The sequence below is a fragment of the Synchiropus splendidus genome, chromosome 2 (genome assembly GCF_027744825.2).
Source record: "Synchiropus splendidus isolate RoL2022-P1 chromosome 2, RoL_Sspl_1.0, whole genome shotgun sequence".
Taxonomy (NCBI): Eukaryota; Metazoa; Chordata; class Actinopteri; order Syngnathiformes; family Callionymidae; genus Synchiropus; species Synchiropus splendidus.
In genome coordinates, this window is record NC_071335.1 from 10,565,429 (window position 1) to 10,589,640 (window position 24,212).

Consider the following 24,212-nt stretch of genomic DNA (forward strand, 5'->3'; position numbering starts at 1 on the left):
CACCCAGTGTTTAGGGGCCGGGGGTCTGTCGTGGCTACTTATGTGTCTTGACAATGAGCTTAGAGGAAGATGGGGTGAAGGTGGGTTTGCGTCTGCTCAAACTGTGTGTGCGTGTGCATGTGTGTTGAATGTAAGAATTAGTGACTCAACGAAAGTCATTCCCAAAGCGTCTCCCAGGGGGACTCCCCAAATAAAGAGCAGGAAGCTTTCCCTTAATCTAAGGGCCCCCCATCTAACCAACACACAGGGATAAAGGGTGAAGCTCTTTGTCACGGCCGAGGAATCAAACACATGGGTGGGGGGGGTGGAAGAGGAAAAGGAAGAGGGTGGGGGACCGTTGTCTGTATGCTGGTTGAAAATATGCTAATCAACCTTGAATCCTCGTTCAAAACCAAACTCTGAGAGCTGCTTGCTCCGACATAGCCGAGAAGATCTGAGGGAGTCTGGAAAGGAGCAGATGGCAGCAGCTCACTCAGCAGCTGAACAGACTCCAGAGATGCCTCCACTGCGCTGGCGCTACACTCACAGATTTAACGTTGAATACAACAACAAAGTGGCTAGCAGGAAGAAGTAGAAAGAGTCAGATATATCAGCAGTAATCTGCCTATTTCGCCTTTTGTGCCCTTTTAACTCAATGTTCCCTCCAATACTGATTCTCCTGGACAACTTTCATTATCTCATCACAGCGCTGTCAAGGGAAATTTAACACAATGGTGTGGAAGGGACACAGGGAGGGAGGGATCGGTGGAGAGAATTCGACAGATGCTACCTGTCTGTCTCATAGGTACCCTGATTATCAAAAGATGGGGAGGAGGCTGTGCACCAGTTCATCAGAGCCCACAGAGCAGTACAACACAGAGATAGAGAGTGTGTTTGTTTGTTACAAAAACCATAGACAACCATGTATATGTGTGCCTGTGTGATGACAAATCAGTCCCACCACCACTGACAACAGAACGGAAGTGTACATGTGGCTAATGAACCATGAACACCCAGCTCTCCTGGGGTGCTAAAGAGGGGGAGTCTCGATACACACACAAACACATAAAGTACCATCCACATGGGTTGTGGTCCAGACAGAGTTGTTTTCAGCTGATAACCAAAGGAGGACGAATAAATGAACACATTAAAAACACCATTTCAGACATCCACAATTTGATCTCCTGCGAGTAAAGTTTGACTTGAAAGTTTGTGCATTTCGGTTGAGCGAGTGGGTCGTCTACATCCGATTGTGAAACTTCAAAGACGGACTGGCTGGCCAACCCCTCCTACTCTGTCCCACCACTTAAACAGGCATCCCAAGCCTGCCTGCCCATTGTACCGCGCTGTTGACTGCGCCCATTAACACACCAACTGGCCAATGCGCGCACACACAAACAAAACGAAAGTAAAAGAGGGGCCTTGCCCCTAGAACGGAGGTTATGTTTGATACTGAAGCGACAGGGCTGGATTAGCAACACTATACATGACAATAGTGAGGGTGGGAGGGTTGTGCAGGTTCTCCATGCATGCATGCGTGCGTGTACGTGTGAATGTTCATCTATCCATGGGCATACAAAAAAAAACGCTTGCATTATAGTGGTGCCCTTTGCTAGTTTAAAGACACCAAAAGGTTGGCCAAGTCAAGGGTGTAAAACACAATAGCCAAGAGAATTGTGAGATGGGGGAGAGATGACACATGACATTTTGGCGCAAATTTGAACACACAGCAGTTGAGAAGAAGGTCCGCCCGGTCATGAGAGCGAGGTTTAAGTCATTGTGACCATTCAGTGGAAGCTGGCAGACGGTAGCATAGATCTATTATGATTTTTTGAAGTTGCAAATTCCAGCCATGCCTCTTGTCAATAGGGAAACGGGATGTTTCAACAGAATCAATTTTCTTCACCTTCTCACAAGGGTTTAAACCATATTGTCACATTGGTTACGTCTTGAAAGTAGGGTTTTTGTTATCAAATGGATTAAACCACCAACGTGGGATGAATAGGAAAACCTGGCTTTGGTGAGCCATTTACATCACTCATAAAATAAAACTTTGATTCTAATTTAAAAAGACAGAAATGCTCAGATCAGAGGGCTGACTGTCAAATATAACCACACATTGACAGTACACCAGTATAAAGTAGTTATAGCGCAACCCACCCAACGCCGGAGAATTGGTGACAAGAAAACCACCAGCTTTTAACAATGAGAAGCAAGTCTCACTGCAATCTGCAGTCATCCTTACTTGGTCCGTTTCATTCAGATGTCCTGGCGGGATGGGCACACTGTAGTTCATCGAGCAGCGGATATATTTCTATCATTTAGTCATTTTGATGCTTCTTTCAAGATTTTTCTGCTAAAACCATAAGCATTGCCACCTACATGACGCGCATTGTCTTATCCACTTGCTTCAATGTTTCAATCACCTGTGATCATGTAACATATCATCAAAAAAGGTCGTAATTTGGTAGCCATGCTGGCCGTTATCTGGCCGGGGTGGTGCGTCACATTCGTTTACATGTAGTGGAAATCCTGAACGGGCTTCTTGTCAATTGAAATACTGGTTTTCAAAGATCCACATTAATGAAAGACACGTCCCTGCTAGAGTCACATAATTCTAACATCTGCACAGGCTGTTGAACCATTTTGGCATACTATGAAGATAATCCGCTCAAATCCCAAAACATATTTCTATTGGTCCACCAGATCCATGTAAGAGCGCTACAGTTTTAGCAGATGCCGTAGCTGTTTTTCTGTTGAGTGGCATTAAATATCTCATCGCGGCCCATCTTTAGATTATACCGCCCGCCAACACCCCTCATGACATGCTGTGTTTACCCCCCACTTGCCCGTGCCAACTCCTCTTCACCCTTCTCCACGCCATGTTGGCAGCAAGGGCAGGGCAGGTGGCCAAACCTGTCAGTCAAAGCTTCGTCGCCACACGGCAACACCATAGACACCAATTACCACACAGCAGGGGCGCGGTCTGGCAACCGCATGGCAACCACATGCTCCAATCAGAGTGAACAACATCAGGGACCCAAGAAGGCCAAGAAAAGTGCACACGTGTATCTAAGTGTGTGTGTGTGTGTGTGTGTGTGTGTGTGTGTGTGTGTTCCACAGATCCATGTTTAATTGGTCCAAAATCAACCCCAGCCAGTCCATCTCTAAGCCTTTGATACGGAGCAGGTAGTCATTGTTTGGTTTTAATATCCGCTGGCTGTCTAGTGGAGAATTTTAATTCAAACACAAAAGTCCATCTGTGACAATCATAGTTGTTATTAAGCACTGCATTCTCTCTCATGATCAATTCCGCTGCCCTCTGGAGCTCCCAAAACATCATTAACCAGGATTAATACATGTGCCGGATCTCAGAACTGCTGCTGTGAAGTAGGTCTAACAAACAAACTGTGATTTTTCCACCTTTTTTTAAATTTAACATACGCACCTTTATATTAAAAAAAAAAAAAAAATTGTCAAAATAAAACACTCATTTTCACACTTACAGGTGGTTAATAAATGAAAGCTTCAAAAGTGCCATGGTGTCTAAAGTCATTCTATGTTTGAAGTAATTTCTATATTTTTACTAATTCCAGTCAAGTCAAGCCAATTCAAGTCAACTGAAGTCAACCAAAAGCTTAACTGACACTAAATGAACACCTTCCCAGGTGTGTCTAAAAAAGCCCAATAAGCAACTAAGTTCAACCTGGCCCAAATCAACAAACCTCAGACCCAATTAGCTTATTGAGAAGTCTGTCTTCGACTGAACATACACACAACTCCATACACAATGTGTCACCATAAAGTAAGTTCATTTCAAAATACATGAAGTGTACGACTTCACCAAAGTCACCTAATCACACCATGGGTTTATTGATGTCCCAACCATCTGCATCACCTTTCCATATTCAGTGTTGACGTTTATAAAATCGGAAACACTAGAAACACTCAGTGATGTGCTCCAAATGTATCCTGAATTGAATTTTAAGCCAACTATACACCAACATTTCCCTCACTCTGACTGCATAGATGACTTCTGGCTGGCCGGCTTTTGACCCCAAGCCTTGAGTGCTCAAGAACCTTTAGACCATACAAGTCTGCTGCACACATCACACATCAAGGTGACAAGAAGAGAATCTGTTGCTACGACGGCTGAGAAACCAGCATTGAATGGAAGACATTTGGATTGACTATGACAAGAAAGTTAATGGTACAATTAATGACAAACCACATCTCCATATGGTGGAGACAATCACAGGTGACCTTGACGAATAAGACAGATGCACTCTGCTGATAAAACTAAGTATCTAAGGCATTTAAATATAATGAAATCTTTCAATAAAACCGCAAGGCTGCAACTCCAGTCTCATTTTGATGAATTTCTTCCAGTGGGAGTGAACTGGGCTGTTGGCGGGAGGGCAGGAAGGCAGGGGGGGGCTGCGTGGGGTGATGGGATTTGGAGGGGGGGGCGGGGGCTCGGAGGCAGATAGAATTTTTATTATTGTTATTTTTGTTATTATACAGCACGTCGAAGGGGACTGTGGGTAGATAAACGCCGGTGGTTAATCAGAGGCATTTCATGGAGCATTCCATTATCAGGCACGTTAGGCACGATGAGGGGCTTATTTTTCCAAAGGATCTTTGGCCTCGGTAATTAAGCTCCATTCGCCAGACCCTGTTTCACAAATTAAAAATTTGTCATTAAGTGGAATTTACCATAATGCCTTTTTATCTGCCGGCGCTTCGGCAAACACGTTTGTATGGCGGCTGGGTGTGAGGGAGGGGCGGGTGGAAGGGGCGACCAATAGAACTGGCTTTGTACACACATACAGATACACAAGCACATGCAAAGAAGCAAATTGAAAAATTGAAATAATCCTGGACTGCTTTTGCCTGAGCAAACACGGCGCGCACAAAGCTGGCCCTCACTCACCAAAATCCAGCGCCTTTGGGATGATTAAATAATGGTGCTTTAAAGTTTTAATTCAGATCTCCCTTTCCTTCCCAGGATAAACACATACACATACGCGCACACACACACAAGGTCTGTGGGGCCTTGAATCTAGTACAGAAGCCTTTGATGAGCAGGAGACGCCGGAGCGGGAGATGATTGAAGAGCCGAATCTCTGTCTCTGTAGGTTTAATAAAACAATATAATAATTGGTCTTTAATTAGAGCAGCCCCTCGGTGGGTCAGGGGGCAGGTGAGAAACAAAAGAAGATTAGAGGCTGAACTCCTAATGTGGCTCCTTCATTTCGGCTATCAAATACAGTTTATAAATACAGCGAGAGCTTCGTCTTCACTAAAGAACACGCTTGCTTTCATCAGAGAGGACAGAATCTGCTTCAATATTAAGTGTGAAGTCCATATTTCCATGACCTCGACCTCATTCGTATCTATCGGAGGTGAGCGTGTACAATACAAGACTTGCATTGTGGAGTAAATTGGGTCTGTTCCTAAAAACAAGCTCTGAATTGACAATAAAAAAAATGATGATTATTCTTTTCGTGCTGACTTCATCCTCAGTTGACTAAAATTTTGCTTCCAAAATGTGACGGACGTGGGACATTTCCGCGCAGGTGAGCACTGGTTTCAGCCAAACAACAACAGGCTGTCAGAAACATAAATGCTTGTCTTTGAAAACGGAACAGGATGGGAGAATGGCAGGGGGAGTCCAGAGAGATATGGTGGTCGTATTTACTGTCGTTTAATTTGCTCCCCAGCTTTCCTTCCTTTGGCTTTTCTGACAGGTAATAAAAAGCAGAAGCTTTCCTGACAAGCCCATTTGAATTTGGATTGAATAATATAACTGTTGGTTTCCCACACTACGCTCAGTCCAAGCGTGCAAGATATTGGCAGCCCCTTCACCCACCACAAAACGTTGCGTGTGTGTTGTCTATGGACACATGCATATGCAGCATGTCGACGTCATGACGCAAGGGAAAAATTTATTCCTGCAACCTGCTTATATTTTCCACCTCCCAAACAGCACACTACGGCTTCACAATTCAAGGCATCGTCCTTACTGATTTGGTCCTGTTGGTTTTGTGTCTGTCCTCACTCCCAAAAATCCCTTCATCCTACCTCCTCCTCGTGTCTCACCTCACCCACCGCTCACTTTTGCTCCCCTCTTTCCTCCCTCCCTCCCCTTCTCTTCGAAGCTGCTGAAATCCCAATCCCCTTGGGCCAGTCTAAATTGAATTTGGGTGTTTATATGAACAACAGGCCGTTGTTTTAATATACCTTAGAGTTTATGCCTAATGCCTTCCTGCTAATGCAGCCGGTGCTCATTGCACTTGTTTAATAGATTGAGGAAAGTCGTAAATAAGAGGAAAAACAAAAATAGAAGACCACAAAGAGAAAAAAGCAGCCATTATGTTTGATAGTGCTTCACATTTCCTGCTCTTATCCTAACATTGGGCTTAAGTGAAGTTGGAATGTTACGACGAAAATAGGAAAGACAGAAGGGGTGGATTTTTTTTTTCCAAAATACTGAATAAATATCCAGAGAATTGGTCGAGGCGGTCAGTCATGCTCGTCGACGTGCAAACAACCTCCGTTTTCAACCTCAATCTGGAACCCCTCTTTACCCCCTTCTCTCTTCCGGTCCTGTGTCTGGCTACAAAAGCCGGCAGTACAAAGAAGAGAAACAACCCAGAGACACCCAACCCAATTACTATTGATCAGTTTGCACTCAGACGAAAGCGCTGCACTTACCTGCCCATGCGCGCACGGATGCACATATGGTGTGATGCTGCAGTCTAAAAAATGGCAAAGGTGAAAATAAAATGATTTTTTTAAATATTGCTACAGACATGCAAGTGGTACTTATCTAAGTAAAGATGCCATGCAACTGGCTATTAATCGATCGTGAACAAATTGTCAACTGTGTGGTGGCTGATCTTACTATTCAACAATGAAGCGCAATTTCAACAAAAACGATTCCATAAAACAATAGCATCTTTTCGGTCATATGGCACACCACCAGCTGAACATTCTTCCATCAACAGATTAATTTTCACCTACAACTTCAGACTCACTCAGATAACCATATCAGCTCACATTAGGGAACTGATGAACGTCACACGTAGCCTGAGAGCAGCACAGAAATATCAATGACAAAACTCCCCACCGAGTAACTATCGCTCCGCTTTGATTTTATCCGCTATGTTTAATTTTCCTTCCAATGCTCACTACTGGTTTATCTGCTTCCTGCTGCCAGAATCTTAGCATTTCATTTAACCATAATCCTCCGAGATAAGGGGGCAGCCGGGGTATGCTAATGCACAGACGTGCCATGGTTAGCTGGTGCATCAGACTTGAACACAGAGAGGGCTTTTAAAGAACTGATGTGGGCAGGGATAGCAAATTAAATTAACACAGGCCAAGTTTAACCCACTGATAATAATTTGTATCATGTGGAATTTGGGGGCTGCTCTTAGGAAGTGAGAGCACAAGGAGCCAAACTGGATTAGCTCTGGTCAGCCTATGGCGTGGGTCCAAACCTGGCATAGCAACAGCGACTAAGCAAGAACCTAGTCGTACTGTATGGACAGGGGATGCGTCACGTGTGTACAGACACAGTGTTGGTGAACGCCTGTGTGCAGAAAGTCTTGTTTCTCAACTTTCCCTACTTTAATAAGGAAGGTTTTAACTGTGTTTCACAACGATGGGACTACATTTTCAAAATAAAAAATCCTCATTTCCATCCAATGTCCTGACTTATACTTCTGATTTTACACATACTCTGAAATCAAGTGCGTTTGACTGCACAACCTACATCTAAAAGAGTCAAAGTGACACGGCTGGTTCTCCGCTACTGTTAAGACAGGAGTCCAGTGACGACCACAGCACTAAAAAAGTCAGAATGAAGACGACTCACTGGAGGAAAACGCATAATTTCAACACTTCTACTTGAAGAATCTACTTTACATTTATCAAGTGTGAAGTATGTTTGACTGCATGACCAAAGAAAGACATTTACATGGTCCACCGCAGCCAGATGTAACTTTGAGTGTACTGAAGGGTATCTGAAGGGAAGAATGGGTTTGGACCTTACTTGATTACAAAGACGTCATTCCAACAGGCTTCAAACTCTACTTAATTCTAAACATCAGTCTACAGATTTAGGCCTGCAACAAATTGATGACGTTGCCGTCGAAACACACAGAAGAGTTTAGAGAATTCCAGATTCAAATGTGTCAATTGTAAATGCTTGGTGAGACAAGATCTGAAAACCAGATTGACCCTTTGTGTTGCTAACTCTCAAAGACGTCTGACATCATACTTGTGCATGCTTGGTGTGCGAGACATTTGATTCAGGACATATTTATATATTTTGGACCTAAGATGCAGCAATCAAAGCACAGAACAAGATGTGCAATGAGCAGTTATAGTACAGAGGAAGCACTATTGAAGGACCAGACACAGGGCCCTAAGCAGATAATGCACATGTCAAGTGCAGGAGTCCATTCACTGCAGTAAGTCACCACCACCGTTGAACTGGCAGGATGGCATTTCCATTCTGAGGACACATTAAACCTTTTTGAAAGGCTTTCATAAATAGATAAATAGAGCAACTGCACCAATGAAACAACTTTCCTGATTGAAGAATTGTGTTGGCTCAGAGCAAGGTCCCCGCTGAGACTCAAAATCTACTGTAGCATCAGTGAGTTAACTAACACACCATTCAGTGCTAAGGTCAGTGGAGTTTCCTCTGACGAGCAAGAACATATTTTGTCATCAGAGTCACATGAATATTGATTTAATTCAGTGGTTCCATTTTATGCTGTGTTTTCTCAAGTGGAGCTTCGTATGTACGCAGCAGCAATGAGAAGCCATTCAGGTGAATGATGAAAGTCCAAAATGTTCCCAACATGTTCACCAAAATTTTTGCCTACAATTCTAACCCATCCCAAAAATCGCTTACAGCGACAAAAACGCTACAGCACTCCTTGAGAGCAGTAACAAAAAAGAAGATAAAATGTTTAAAATAATTGTGTGTTTTCACCCTTCTCCACTAATGCAATCCATTGTGAGGGTAAATCACTTGTGACCCAACATGGAGAGCTGGGGACATTAACAGTATTCCGGTGATACACAGGTTTTGCACCAGAAGTATAAGTGCTTGGATTCTTGGTGCACAGGTCACAGACTGTAATCACATAGATTATTCAATGTAAATCAGGAGTGGAAGGACTCATGATGACGATGACCATCATAGAAAAAACTACTCTGGAACAATGATATTAGTTATGCAGCTACTGAAAATGTATATGTCAAACATAATAAGCATATCACTGTTGTGTTTCAGGTAAAGCTCAGATGTCCTCCATTATGATGTAATAATGCAGCGTTTCCTAACTATGTGAAACTGTACTAAACACAACTACCTTTGCGTGGGCCACACCAACTGTAAATTTGGACACAAAGCAACCGGCAGTGGATCATCGCCATTTAGCTGGGAGATTGACACACATAATGGAGGTATAGTATCATTTATTCCCTGCAGCCCTCCATACCAGCATGTTTGCGCTGAGTTATGTTATGCTAGTCTGTGAACAAGCATCACACACAAAAACCCTAAAAAACATAAATTAACATTGTATAGCAAGTTCCTTGAACTAGGATCTACAAGTATTTTAAGGAAGCTGAACCAGAGTTCACTTTTCCATCATTTACTGCCAGTAACGTTAGCTTCAAGGACACTACAGGATCCCGACCAACAATGGCAGATCTGCTTCGTGCTCCACCAAACCCCTAACCTGACACTTAGAGGCGCATTAACTGGTAAGCTCTGAGATCCTAGAGGGACAGCTCATTAGTGCTTCATTGAGGCAGGTGTAATGGAAAGGTCAGCCAGTTAAGCATACACATGTAATTAGCATGTGGAGAGCTCAACCATCAATATACAACAATCAGACGACATTATCTCATTAGAGCTGGATAGAATCACAGGCGAGTAGAGGGAGAGCGAGCGAGGGAGCGAGCGAGCGAGAAAGGTAAGGACACATGCTGGACCGACTCAAATCAGAGTGTCGACTAGGCCACACGTGGCCCAGCTGGTCTGTGTCTGCCGAGAGTCTTAATTAAGAGACATGCAAAGACATACACACGGCTGAAGCCTCTGGAGAGGCCACTGCTAAACAGATACACTTGTGTTTGTATGTGTGCTGCCAAGAACCAAACATCCTCTGGGGCCTTGTGCAAAATATTGCCCAGGTATTATTAGTCACTGTATTTTACAGTGTCGCACATGCAAACTGACCTATGATCCTGCTGGAGCTTAAAAGGTGTGAAGTGAGAAAAAAAAAAACGGTTCCAAAGACAGCCCCTTTACTGACTGCCGCACATCCTGAAGCTATTAATATTAATTTTTATCCTTCTAAGCCAGCATATCAACTCCTTCATACAGCCAAAATACCGGCACCCTGGGCTACTAGTTAATAAAGCCCTTTCGACGTGCCCCAAGACCTAGACAATAAGGGGAAAGTTCGCTGGCCAAATAAAAGAGCAGAAATTAATACGGTCCCAGGAGTCTGCCCCTCATCCCGCTGCCACCTCCCACAATAATTTCATTTCCTATTAAGTGATTGCTTAATTATAATGATATTATTGGTAATTGTAATTGACATTTTCCCTTTTCCCTCACCTCCTCTCTCTTCTTTCCTGCCCTCTAATGTCTACGAACTGTGGCAGAGTTGCCAAGTCTTGCGAATGGTTTAGAGGAAAATGTCCCTCTTTGTGACACCATACTGAAGTTTTTGCTGTGTTATAGCTGTTTCATCATTCATGTTTGGTCTTTGTGTGCTAGCCTAGATGTTTTATCTTGTAGCTGCAGGGCAGAATGCCTGCTTCAGTCTCAGAAGAGACGAGTTTCTATATCTCCACGGAATATTCTGGTTAAATAAAGGTTAATGAAGAAGACCGGGAATCCCCTTTTTCCACTTCCCCTTCGTGCACATACACATGAAACTACAGTAGGGACCGTCTGGTCTCCAGTTTATTACCCCTTCCTCCAGGCTACACTTACCACTGCACGTGTGTGTGTGTGTATTTGCTATTCTAGAAAGATCTTACGTTCTGACCACATCAACCCGGCAACATTAAAACAGTAGCATACGTTTAAAGCTCTGATCTAAACAGATCCAAAGGCCGTAAAAAGTTGCGTTCAGTAGTCAGCAATTATTGAGCTTATGTCAGTGGTGAAGGTGACAGTTATGCACACATGTATTACACAGTATATGAACTGAAATGAATTGTATATTTTCCTCTGAATTATTGTAAATTGTCAGCTGAAACCACATGAAGAGAGAAAAACAATCCAAATTTTCATACATTGAGAGAGACGCACGTGCTGCGAGTAAAGCAGTTATATTTAAATCGAGGCCTTTTCCTCACACAGGAGAAAATACAAATGAGCACCTGCAGCCTTGACCACAAATGTGTGCTTCACATTCAAGCTGTCACAAAAGAAACAGATTGTTTAGCACCAATATATTGTATCCGCGCTAAAAAACTGAATGGAAAAAAGACAGAATTGAGCAACCAGAAAATGCAAGCGCTACACTTTCTTGTTCATTAAATAACACCCTATTGTTAACAAGAAATCATTTATTCAAATAAATTCAGTATTTTATAACAAATTCTTTCCAATCTTGCATCTTGTATTGCAGTTGCAATTTAATACCTGAATTTAAGCAATTTGGAAGTCAAGGCATTCAAACATGTGAGCAGCAAAAATCATAATAATAACAACAAATTATAATAAAATGTTGTAGGTACTGTAAACAGGTCAGATTTTGTCCTCTGAAAATGCTTCCAAGTCTTTAAACGTGATAGCCTGGACTATGTTTAACAATGCAAGAACGCACCAATTGTTGCATAGCGGGCAAATAATTTAAAAAACGAACTTAAAGCAGCACCGATCCATGCGCTACAATAGAAGATTTCAGATTTCTTCAGCCAAAGAATAGAATCACTTTATGACATACAATAAATCACGACTAAGCGTGTGCAACAAATGAATATTTCTTTTAGTGTTTATATTCCTTACACCATAATTAACATACTATGAAATGCCAATTTTATTTGTTCCAAATTACATTGTACTTGTCATTTAAAAAAAAAAAAGAAGAAATTATATTTAACGCCGCTGTATAATTTCTCCGAAACACAGAGGCAAAATGTTACGTACAGCTGTATTCTGGGGACTGCAGTTTTCAATATTTAAAAGACAGTAATTTCAATTTACAGTAAATGCTTTGCATATTCATTCATTAAAAATAGATTCTTAGAGGAAAAAATATTCTCAAAACATCTGCCTCACCCAAAACGTGCTGCTAAATAACTCATTTGCGTACAGGGTCTAAAAACTGGATAATACAATTCGAACTACGGCAGAGTAATTTCACAGTGAGTGTGTGTGTGTGTGTGTGCGTGCGTGAGTGTGTGTGTGTCTGTTCAAACACAGTGTAGTGGTGTGGGTGTGGCGTTACACCTCGTGTGGCACTGGGCAGCTAAGATAAGAGCTGATCCTATCCTGCCTCCCTTGTGCAGCTCACAACCGCCCACCCACCCACATACACACAAACACACACACGCACATAAAGGCACACATACAACACAGCGGCCATGATATGCCGGCATGCGACTGTAATCTCAATTTAGAATCCCAGCAGCCTGAAGGTAATCACCAGCACCCTGATAATCACAACCAGAAACACAGCAAAGGCAGATAAATCCATATTGCTCTGCAGCATCACTGTACACCACAATGATCAGAAGGCCAACTGAGGTGGCACCAAAGGTAGACACAAATGGACGAGAATCTAAATGTGTGATGTCAGGTTTTCCTGACCCAGAAACAGAACAGAGGAGAGAAGTGCAACTTACCTTCCTCGTCAGCATAACTGAAATAAAGTCTAAACTGGTCGTGACCATGACTTTCGGTGAGGAGCACTCTCCCACACACTCTCGGGCTGGGATATGATCGGCCACCCTGATAGTGAGCCTTACTCGACTCTAAGCCTCAAACAAAGTTTGTGCACTGACCACAACCAGAGGACATAGAAGCAGGGGGAGAGAAGCGGGGGAAATGAAGTGTGATCTCGATTCAAATATAGCACACTCCGCCTACACCCAGAATAATTAGGAGAATGTACTGTCACACCTATTCTGAAGGAACGAAAGTTGTGTTTTTGTCCTACTGAGATGCCCTATTTGCAAGACTATTCTCCTACAAACTTTTGAAGCCCAATCTTCTCCTGTGCACAAACATCCCACCAGAAGATCCGTTTCAGGCGTGGCACACGTTGAGGGTGCTCATCACCCAGTATGTTATCAAGCCATTACAAATACCGGTTTTCGTGAATATATGTATTATATTGGTCAGAATATAAATGGTTGCCTCAATATTGGCCATTTCCTTTGCAGTACATCTGGTGATTATGCATCACTAAATTGGCTCTGAGGGAATTGAAGAATGGAAAGAGCTGAATAACTCCATTAAACTTAGTGCTCAACAGCATCCTTGCAGTATTGGAGCAAGTTGGGGTCAAATTGCTCCACAAGCTAGTGTCACATATTGTATATTGTCCACAGCTATATTGCCACATGCTAATATCATTCATAAGGCATCCACTTAGTGGACAAACTGAACAATAAACTAGATTATCAATGATGTGCTGTGGCTGAACCAAACCAGGTTTGTGGTCCCGTTCATATTTAAATGTCACTGTGTAAGACTTTCCATTGAGAGGGGGGGAAAATCTGCAAAGACAATAAAGTGTCCATCACTGTTTTTGGATGAAAAGATCCAAACAGCAAAGCATTTCAAAAAGTGTCAGGCTCACAGCCCTTCCATTGGTTTGAGCCGATGACATGATGCGAGTCACTGTGTGTCAGTGCACAGCCCAGAGTGCTGGGTAAACTTCCCATATTCACAAAATGCTATACTCTCCTATAAAATGCAGCAGGAATGAAATCTGTGTGGCGAATGTGATTAGATAAGGATGCTGAGCTGTGGTTTAGGTGTACAAATGGCATTAGTCACTGCTGAGCAAACCTGTTACTCTGTGTTCGCCTGCACGCACACACAAATATTAAACCAAGAGAGCGCCCGAGGCTACAGAAATCAGGACCTACATGGCACATAACAACAAAAATCAATCTTGAGATCCATCCAACTGCTTAGGTCAGGGATGCGGTTGTTATTGTGGTCATAAGCTTCTTAACAGCCGCAACACTGTCATTAAAAACTGCCCTTTTCTGCACTACAGCTCTCACTTGTGTATGCATTGGAACCCAGGACTCAGCTAGTATAACAGTCGGCTGAAGAACGACATAACTATAGCAACTGCTTGCAGTTAGTGTTCCAAAAGGTGTATAGAAATCCAGATCATGATGGACAGTCACATGGATTTGGCCTGGCAGCTTGAGATGCCCCGGCACAGAAGCAGTGCCTGGAATTGAACAGCCTTTTTTTGTCCAGATTACACCCAATCACACCTGAGGGTCAGACGGCAACACAGTTATACCTATATTATGAAGTCATCAGGGAGTGTGTAATAGACACACATAAAAATTACGGCAGGGACACATGTTTATTAATGTGAATGTGGGTGGCTCATACCTCTTGACTCTGTCTGTATTGGCAAAATTTGATTATTCATAAGTATAGTTATTCTAACGGAGTCAGTATTTGAGCACTATATCAGAGAAACAATTCTAATGTGTGTAACATTTTTATCAAAAAAAGATAACTTAATTAAATAAAAACTAAATGTTATTATCAGGCTTTTTTTATTTCAACAAGATTTGGGTCTTCAACAGATATGAATTCCAAAAGCAATGCAAGACTAAAGAGGATTCAATTTCCTTAATTTCCTTTTTACTTTTGGACAAGGTAGGCCCCTCCCAGTCCCAAGACCCCTTTCACTCCCATGACCCCCCATGTGCAGACATGAGGTCAAGCTCCACAGATCACAGAGAGGAGCCAGACGAAAAAGAGAGAAAGAAAAGGGAGGGATGGAGCGAGGGAGGAAGAGAAACCTAAAATCCGTCTTTCCTCCAAAAAGCAGGCCAAAACATCTAGAATCCCTCCTGCCCCGGGCCCCCTCCTCTAGCCCAGTTGTGTATAGAGGAGTCAGGGAGCACTCTTGCAGAAACATCAGCCCAGGGAAATTCAAATGAGAAGGAAATGGTGAGAGAGAGACACACAGGAGGAAGAATGAGAGAGAGGGAGCACAATAGTGAGAAAATGGGATAAAAGAATGCGTAGGGAGAGTGGTAGGTAGCAGTGAGGAAGGGGGAGGGGGGGTCTTAGGGAAGAGGTTGCTGAGGCTGCAGGTTAAGATAATGTGTCGATCTGAGCAGATTTGCAGGAGAACAATTTTATTCATTTTTTTTTATTACTCGCATCTTTCTCTGCTGTGGCTCTCACTCCTTATGTTGTCGAGTGTCCGTTTGTTTGTTTTTGGCATTAGTGTTACAACTGCTGGTATGTGAGCGCTCGTGTATGTACACATGCATGCTGATGAGACTCGGAGTATAATTTATAAACACAAACATTCATATTCACAACAGCCGGCATGCCCGGTTCAACAGGAAATACAAACAAACATATTTAAGGATGCATCAGAGAGGCACAGGACTTGGCAGACCATGCCAAGAATGTAAAGAGGTTTCCATACTGCCAATATTCAAATATTATCAACGGGTTGCAGCGAGGTGAGAGCATAATTACACGGAAAAGTAGGCTTTGGGAGGAAAAAAAAAAATCACAGCTAGCATATTCAGCTTTTAGAAGGCTATTTTAACGAACCCTGATTCAATTCTAAGTCAGCAGAAAGCAGTTTAATGTGGTTGGACAACAATGTAAAACAACTTAATTCCGACTTAGTTATCAGGACTAGATAAGATGGTCTTGATCTGTGGCGGGGAAATTCAACATAGACACTGGCACATATCAAAGACAAGCTATCAAACAACACAAGACAAATTAATACCATAGTATATAAACAACTGTAACAAAATTAATAAAATATAAGATTAGTAGATAGATAATACATACATAATGCATTATCTTTGTATCATTTATAATATAAAAAAATATTGTCTTCAGTATACAATGTCCATTGTAATGACTTAGCAGATTTAATACAATTTTTCAATATTTTAATGCATTATTAATCCTCTCAGTCACTAGAATTGTCAATCTACATTAAGTGTTTAAATGCAAAATGATTAAAAAAGAATTATAAAGTGTATAAATCAGTTATAAGGCTGTTACATGAGCTTCAGATGACAACTGTGGCTGGGAGAACGGAATATTAGTCCTTAAAGCAACAATGCATAACATTTAGACATAAATACATTATTTTCATATTTCCTGAGATGATTTCTCATAAATAAAAGATATTGATTTGTTGTCACCAATTAAGTAAGTGTCAAAACTTTCGCCTTTTCTTCATTCTGAAACGTGCAGTCGAAATTAAGTTTTACTATCTGGGTCTATCGGTCTTGCAGCGGCTTCAGCTTCTCCCTGGATCCTGGCTCTCCTCACTGACTGAATCACTGAGTTAGATTTCTGATGTTGAATGATAGATGAGTCCCTTTGAAAGTAGAGTGGTACCTCGGTTTTGGAACGTCCCGAACTTCGAAAAAAATCAGAGTTCGAACAAAAATTTCTAGATTTTTTTGCTTCTGATTTCGAACGAAAATCCAGAACTCGGACGCCCCCGAAAAAAGCCAGAAAAAAACATAACGCGCGCAGACTGATCAGCCGACCCACAACGCGCTTTGTTATTGTGTACAACGCAGCCTCTGTATGCAGACGTGTCCCGTTAGCTACATTTACCGACTGTTTTTTCTTCACATTGAGGTGTAAAACCTTTCCTGTCTCCGCACTGGACCGTGGTAGAGTGTCACAGGGGAGGTGCTCGCTCTCCACACTCTAGGGTTTGATGTCCTGTTGTGGGCTGGAGCTGGGACAGGGATGAGGCGAGTCTGGGACAGAGCGTTACTTGGTTTATGACTTTGTCACAGCCAAACTGCACAGAAGCGCACATTCAGAGCTGGACACGCACCGGGCACCTCTTCACTTCTGGAGAGACGTCACTCACTCGGCAACCCCTCCCACATGCAGCGGCCACACACATAGAGGAACAGCGCACCTGCAGCAGACACTCTACATTCACTCCTACAAAAGCCTATTATAAGGCTTGGAACGCATTATTTCTTTTTCCATTAATTGTAATAGGGAAAATCGATTCAGATTTCGAATAAATCGCTTCTCGAACGGCCTTCTGGAACGGATTGTGGTCGAGAACCGAGGTACCACTGTATAACATTACCAGTGTTGTGTATACTGTCATCTGTGATTATATTTTTCGCTGTTTCACCACAGCCTTTCCTCATAAACAAACAAAAACGTGGGATGGGGGCGGAACTTGAAAACTAGCATTACGACAACTTGCAATTACACTCACTCACTCACTCAGACAAATCTCTTGAAAGGTTTTTCTTCGAGGCACCATGCTAACTAATGTAATGGGACAGTGCATACTGTTGCAAAGCAACTCATTATTAACCCACATGAATTTTATCCATATCATTTGTATTAAATATATTTAATACAATACAGCAGGTGGTAGCAGCGCTGCAGAGCTCATCAACATTCACACTGCCAGCTGCAGCGAAGGAGGAACAAGAAAACCTTCAAAATGTCACCACAGAAACATGAAAGAATGGTAAAACCTTTTGTAAACCCACTTATCCCTTTTCCCATTTCTGTCATGAAAATGTAATCAAAATCTGTCCACAACCTTTTGGGTTATGTAGAATACAAAAAAAAAACAAGCCTTGAAAACAAAACCCCTCCCAAGGCAGATGTAATAACAACTCACCTGATGTAGCATCACGGTTGTTATCCAGGTTGAGTGAGATGGACTGGTCACCATCCTCTTTGCCTCGGCCAAGGATCATCCAATTCTCAAGACTGTCAGAATCTGACGAGTCTGTGTCGGAATCTGACGAGTCTGAGTCGGAATTAGAACTGCACAAGTCCACAACTTCTGGAACGTCAAGTTTCTTCTGGGTGATGAAAAGTTTATTAGAGACGTGAAGCAACCATTGTTTCTCAACTACAAATTTAATAGCATGTTCTATATCCACAGTTTAACATTGAGTGCTGGGACTAGATCAACTTAGGTTTTAGTAACACTGCGATGTGCTCAATCGGATAGCAGGTGGGAGCAGTGTTATGGGTACCAGCGTCACTACGACGATATCGTGCAGAACTTTAAAAGATAAATAAACTCTGATAAAACTCACTAAGTAATCCTGTATGGCAGGGGGCTTATACAATAATAATAATCATGGAATATCTCTGGTCTATCTTTATGGTACACCACCCTGTGTGAGCTTCATAGTGTCTGAAACCAAATTTGAGTAAATCTATTCAAGTAAGTGGCTAATATTAGCGTCCCCACTGAGAGGCTTGAGCTCTCTCTCTGACAGGCGGAGCACTCTGTGTAGCACGCTCACCGTGCCCTCCACAGTAGCTTCCCACCAGTCAGATTTCATCGGGACGAAGCGTGGTGCAGCGTTTGAGTGCATCTGGACATAATAAGAGAAGCTGGGGAGACAGGTGTCCGGCTAAATAATCGTTTCATGACGATTATCACATTTTTATAACCGCAGGAAGACATAATCGTATTCCCGATAAAAATTTGATTGAGCAGCCCTAATAACACCTGACCACAGCAAGCGTTGAAAAGACAAGTTTTGAGTGAGGAAAAGAAAGGTTCAATGCTGGGATACAGGGAGTGTCAGGTTGCTTCCATCCTTTAAATTTCTAACACAGTGGTTCATAAGAACAAGGTCAAGCAGCAAACACCGGGGCCAACAAAGCTACAGTGGCCTTTCTGCATGGAGTTTGCATGTTCTCTGTGTGGGTTTTCTCCAGGTTCTCTCATAGCCCAAAGACATGCTCATCAGGTCAATTGGACACTCTAAAATAGGCCCCAAGTGTGAGTGTGAATGGTGTGCGTGCCCTTCAATACACCGTTGACAGTGTGGAAACTCCACAGTGAGGCAGACGCTATTTGAAGCTCAACCAATCAAAATCCCCAAGGTACCATTACCTTTAACTGTAATAATAAGGTTACCTCTTGGGAGGGCGTGGAGGTCTGCACTCGGGGCAGCCGTTGACCTTTTGCAGCACAAACACTGGCATCGTCTTCTTCAGAAATGGTGATGTCAGGACCAGAGTCTATAACAATAACCTCCTCAAAAACAAAGGGTTTCTGCTCTCTCAAGAGGTTGTTCTTCTTTCTTTTGTTGCGTTCCACTGCTCTGATTTGTAGGTGTTCGTGGAGCAAGTCAACATTAGACAGAGACTGCTGGACATCTGCTTCTTTGTCAATATCTTGCTGCTGATTATTCTCACTCTTTCCTTCATCGGCCTCTGTATCTTCCAAGTGGGCCGAGTAGTGGAGCTGACTGTAGAGTTGAAACTCAAGCTCGCTGTCGTCCTGCGAGCCCTCGGAGTCCCCTTCGCCCACATTGTAAAGGTCATCCTCAAACTCCTCCCGGTCCTGATAGCTACTGTACATCACCACGATGAATCCTGCCTACATGCATATACACCATCCACACCGAAGGACAAAGATGAACCTGTCGGAAAGATGAAGAGAACCAAAGATTAACCCAAAATACCCCATCAGACGCAGCTAATAGCAGAATTACACTCAAGACCATTGTGATCAACAAAGGCCATAAATAACAGACAAGGTTACTCACACTGATGATGTCAAAGGCCTGCTGTGTGACATTGGATGACACCACTGTATAAAAAAGAAGACAAGACGAAGGGTCCACATGAAAAGGGATATGTGTGGACCTCCGAACTGCTGCTTGTTTCGTTAGCTTCGCTCACCTAATCTAGCTATCTTAAGATCCAAATGCAATATATTAGATCCACACCAGTCTCCAGCAAGTTAAGTTGCATCGTTCACAAGTGTATCTCAAAAAGGCAATCAGGTGAGCTCACTTGTTCTAGGTCATTAGGTCACTACTGGCTTGTCAGTTAATAGAAATGGCTTCTCAAAATCATGCCAAGACACGCTGAAATGTCTTGCCTCCTATTCTGATGGAGCTTATTGAAAGAGATTTCAACTGAAGACAGTGTACAGACAGGGAAAAATTCAATCAATACAGAAGTTTGGGGATTTTTTTTGTACATTGTTTGCCATTTAACTCCCCAAATTAGATATGTAGTCAGCAATGCATGTGGTCAATACTTTCAAGTACAACTCTTTCTGCCAAAAAACAAAACTCACAATGAACAAATGAAAAGTCGTAGTCAAACTGAGTCGTAGTTCAAACTGACTTGCTGTTGAATTATGCTTGTTAACACAGCTACAGAACCTCACATGGTGTTAGTTTTTGAATACTGCCACTTAATTCAATAATTATAAATATAGTTTTGGTTCATCATTTGGCGTAATATTGCCACACTTTAATACTTTCTGTGTCGTTAATTTCCCCAATCTCTGGACCCCACACATACACAGTGTGGAAAGACCACTGGCTGTGGATCGTTGCTCTGTCCAGCCCTGCGTGTCCGTGCCATGATGGCTGGAGATGATTGGCTCCCAGACGGAACACACTGTAGCAACGCCTCGCTGGACAGTCACAAGCTGCCCGCCGGGGATTTAAAGGACAGAAAGTCTTAGCAGCTGCTAGGGGAGCATGTCAGCTGTGTGTTAAAGCTTTAGCAAAGCACAGAAGCTTGAAGCCGACAAACGACCACAGCGCTGGTATAAACTGAGTTTTCCAACTTCTCCAGGGAACTTGACCTCTGAGGGCCCCCAATCAATGGGGTTTATGCTTGAGCCCGATCTTGCTATAAGGCACGAAGGTTTCCAACCAAACGGAGGGTATCATCTCTAAAATACTTGCAAAATTCAGCTCACAGACGACAAGACATTTGTCCCGGCCATTATTAGACTGGTCCAACTAAGTAGTGAATTAATTGGACTCCATTGTTTTTGAGAATGTGAGATTATTCTGAGTCATTACGAGGGCTGCAACTAGGGCTGAACGATATGGACAAAATATCACGCCTCAATATTGCATGGCAGGTATCTTGATATCGAGAGAGTCAAGGACTGCCAAGATCAAAGATGTTTTTCAGTGAGTTTGGAAGGGGACAACAGTCTATTATAGTTTATCTGCGCATGGGTCAGCCCTCCGGTGCACCGTTCCAGTTGTCCTCCCACACACAGTGTCACAGTAGGAGTGATCAAGTCACGCCAACAACATAATTTCGAATGACGCTGATGTTCCTCAAACCTGACCACCAACCCTCTCCTGCATGACCATGGTTTCTCTCAATACACTCCACACACCATCATTTTTGCAAAACGTGACCAGCACACCTCACTGTGCTCTGCGTCCTTGTTTTTTAATTAAACAAATTTCCATATTACAAAGGAGGATTTTTTTTTTAAACTAAATCAGACGAAAAACAAACAAGTCAGTTATGGGTATTTCTCTAAAAATAACACGACTTGTTGGGATGCTGCAAACCCTCCTCCCAGCTGAAGCAACGGAGATCAGCCAGCCAGCCAGCCACGGTGACATTTACCAATACTTCTCCATAGGAAGATGACAACCGAAATAGAATTTGCAAAATGTGCACCAACACAGTCAGTGACAGAGTTAAAAGAAGACATGGGCCTCAAATCATTGCACTGCATTCAAGCACAAGCAAGACGCTCACCAAGTGAAAGCCAAGGCCATAGGTTTACAGCAGCCAATAGCGCACATGGGCTACAGAATCTCACTCTCTAGACATGTAGTCAATCAACATTCTCATATCTAACAACTGATTGGTGAAGTTTACATTGTGGGTTTGATCTATTCACTGTTTATTGAAAGGGGAATAAAAGTTATTTATTTTACATTAAACACTTTGGGTTTCGTATTGTTTACTTATTTTGCTTTAAAATTTTCTGTTTGCTGTTTATGTTTTCTATTCAGTGTTCAGTATTGTAATTTAAAAAAAAAAAAAAAAAACACCAACACGTACGATTGTAGAGGTGTACATGGTAATTTAAAAATTCAATATGCTGTACATCCATAAATTGTTGAAGCACTTGTGTCAAATGTTTTGAAACTTTATTTTTGAGTGTGAAATGCAGAACTCTGTCGGGTTCAGGTCAGGACTCAGTGCAGGCCACTCAAGTTCATCCACACCAGACTCTGTCATCCATGTCTTTATGGACCCTATGCTTTGTACACTAGGTGTACAGTCGTGTTGGAAGAGGAAGGGGACGCTCCAAACTGTTCCCACAAGGTTGGGAGCATGGAATTGTCCAAAATGTTTTGGTATCCATTCAAAGTTCCTTTCACTGGAACTAAGGGGCAACGTCCAACTCCTGAAAAACAACCCCACACCACAATTCCTACTGCACTCCACCAAATTTCACACTGCATCGCACAATGCAGTCTGAACCGTACCGTTCTCCTGGCAATCTCCAAACCCAGACTCGTCCATCAGATTGCCAGATGGAAAAGTGTGATTCATCACTCGAGAGAAGAAGGCATCTCCACTGCTCCAAAGTCCAAAACCCATTCCGAGAAGCTCTCTGCGTACTTTACTTAGCAATTGACAGCAAACAAAGTCTGTGATCTCTTTGCACTACTTGCACACGATGACTGGGGAATATTTAGGATCCAGAAAACTTCCAGACTGGATTTGTTGCACAGGTGGCATGCTATGACAGTTCCACGCTGGAATTCACTGAGCTCCTGAGAGCGGCCCATTCTTTCACAAATGTTTGTCGACACAGTGCAGGCCTACGAGCTTGATCTTATACACCTGTGGCCAGGCCAAGTGATTAGGACACCTGATTCTGATCATTTGAATGGGTGAGCAAATAACTTTGGTGATATAGTGTACGTATACAGGCACGGACAGAGCCAAACGGAGCAGTAGCACCGGAAACCGTAGGGCAGTGCAGCTGTTACTACCTGAACGTAGCTTGAGTCACAAGACACGATAGATCCATAACGCAACACATCCTTGTATGCTATCACTCATACGCCCTGTGGATCATGTCAGAAAATCCACTTTGCCTTCCGAAGCCGGCAAATGGACCGTAACACTACTTTCAGTTAATGTTAGATCTACAAAATGTAGTTTTAATTGGACTCGAAAAGGCATGTGAATTTGCAAAGCACTGTGGATTGCGGTCACCATGTTAACAGTGAACAGTGGAATCCAATGCTGTGAAAGAGGAACATATCAGAGCAACGAAATAAGTATAAGAGCATAAGTATATAATGAGTATATCAAACAGCACACAAATAATGTGTGATTTCAGTAACTGGGCACGGATTTCCTATTTATTCCACAAGAGAAAATATGTATAAATAACGCTCAAGTGTTCCAGGAACTTATCATGACAAATAAATGGCAATTAAAACCGAGTAAATGCACGTCAAACATGTTTTATGTAAATTGACAGTAGTGATTGCAGCAGAAGCTGCTGCTGCTAGCCAGTTGCTAGTTAGCGTTCGGCTATAAACGAGGCGATATTTAGGTTATATCTGCGGCTTGGAAATACAGGATCTGTGGTGGTTTACCAGTCAACGAGAACATGATAGCGGATATAGTTTTCCACTTGTCATACCTCTACAAATAAAACAATTCTGTCTGACATGTGTCGAAACAACCTTCCCACGTGCTACCAGTAACCGGCAGAATGTAAACATTGAAGCGCTTTAGCCCCAAATACGCATAAAGAAACCCTGTTATGGGCAGCTTAACATCCCGTGTGCCCAGGACACGACTGAGAAATGGAATATTGATCACAAACAAACACCTGATTACCTTAAATCATGAAACTGAGGCAGTTGGAGTTCCAGTGTTGATCTGAAGAACGACGCGAGACTATTCACTTCCGGGTTTGTTGGACGACAAAAGCGTTTCCCTCAGCGGAGCCTCAGGTCACGCAGAAAGTTCAAAATACACGTTAACGCTCCTTAAAAACTGTTTAAATAAAATAAAAACTAGGACAGTCGAACCCATTTCAACGTTTTATTTAAAAATTAGGCTATCCTGATATTTTATTTCGGAGCTGAATATATTCCAACTGCATGTAATGCACTACAATAGTTATGGCAATATTTATTTTAGTCTCTTAACAGAAATCAGTACCCGA

The 24,212-nt window shown here is 42.5% G+C and overlaps 1 protein-coding gene across 3 annotated transcripts in view; it reads right to left on the bottom strand.

Annotated features, from left to right (window-relative positions):
* The window catches only part of LOC128754935 (zinc finger CCHC domain-containing protein 7-like), a 39,751-nt gene extending 15,801 nt beyond the window's left edge, over window positions 1-23,950 (bottom strand). Inside the window, exons 1-4 of one of the 3 annotated variants that reach the window (XM_053857938.1) lie at window positions 23,882-23,950; window positions 19,783-19,826; window positions 19,149-19,656; window positions 17,886-18,069 (exon numbers count right to left, since the gene is read on the bottom strand). In XM_053857938.1, coding sequence (XP_053713913.1) covers window positions 17,886-18,069; window positions 19,149-19,595 — 631 coding nt within the window. In that variant the 5' untranslated portion in view covers window positions 19,596-19,656; window positions 19,783-19,826; window positions 23,882-23,950. Of the gene's footprint in view, window positions 1-17,885; window positions 18,073-19,148; window positions 19,657-19,782; window positions 19,827-23,881 lie in introns of all 3 variants that reach the window. The other 2 variants (XM_053857936.1, XM_053857937.1) reach the window with 2 other exon arrangements.
* Window positions 23,951-24,212: the final 262 nt, after the last annotated feature.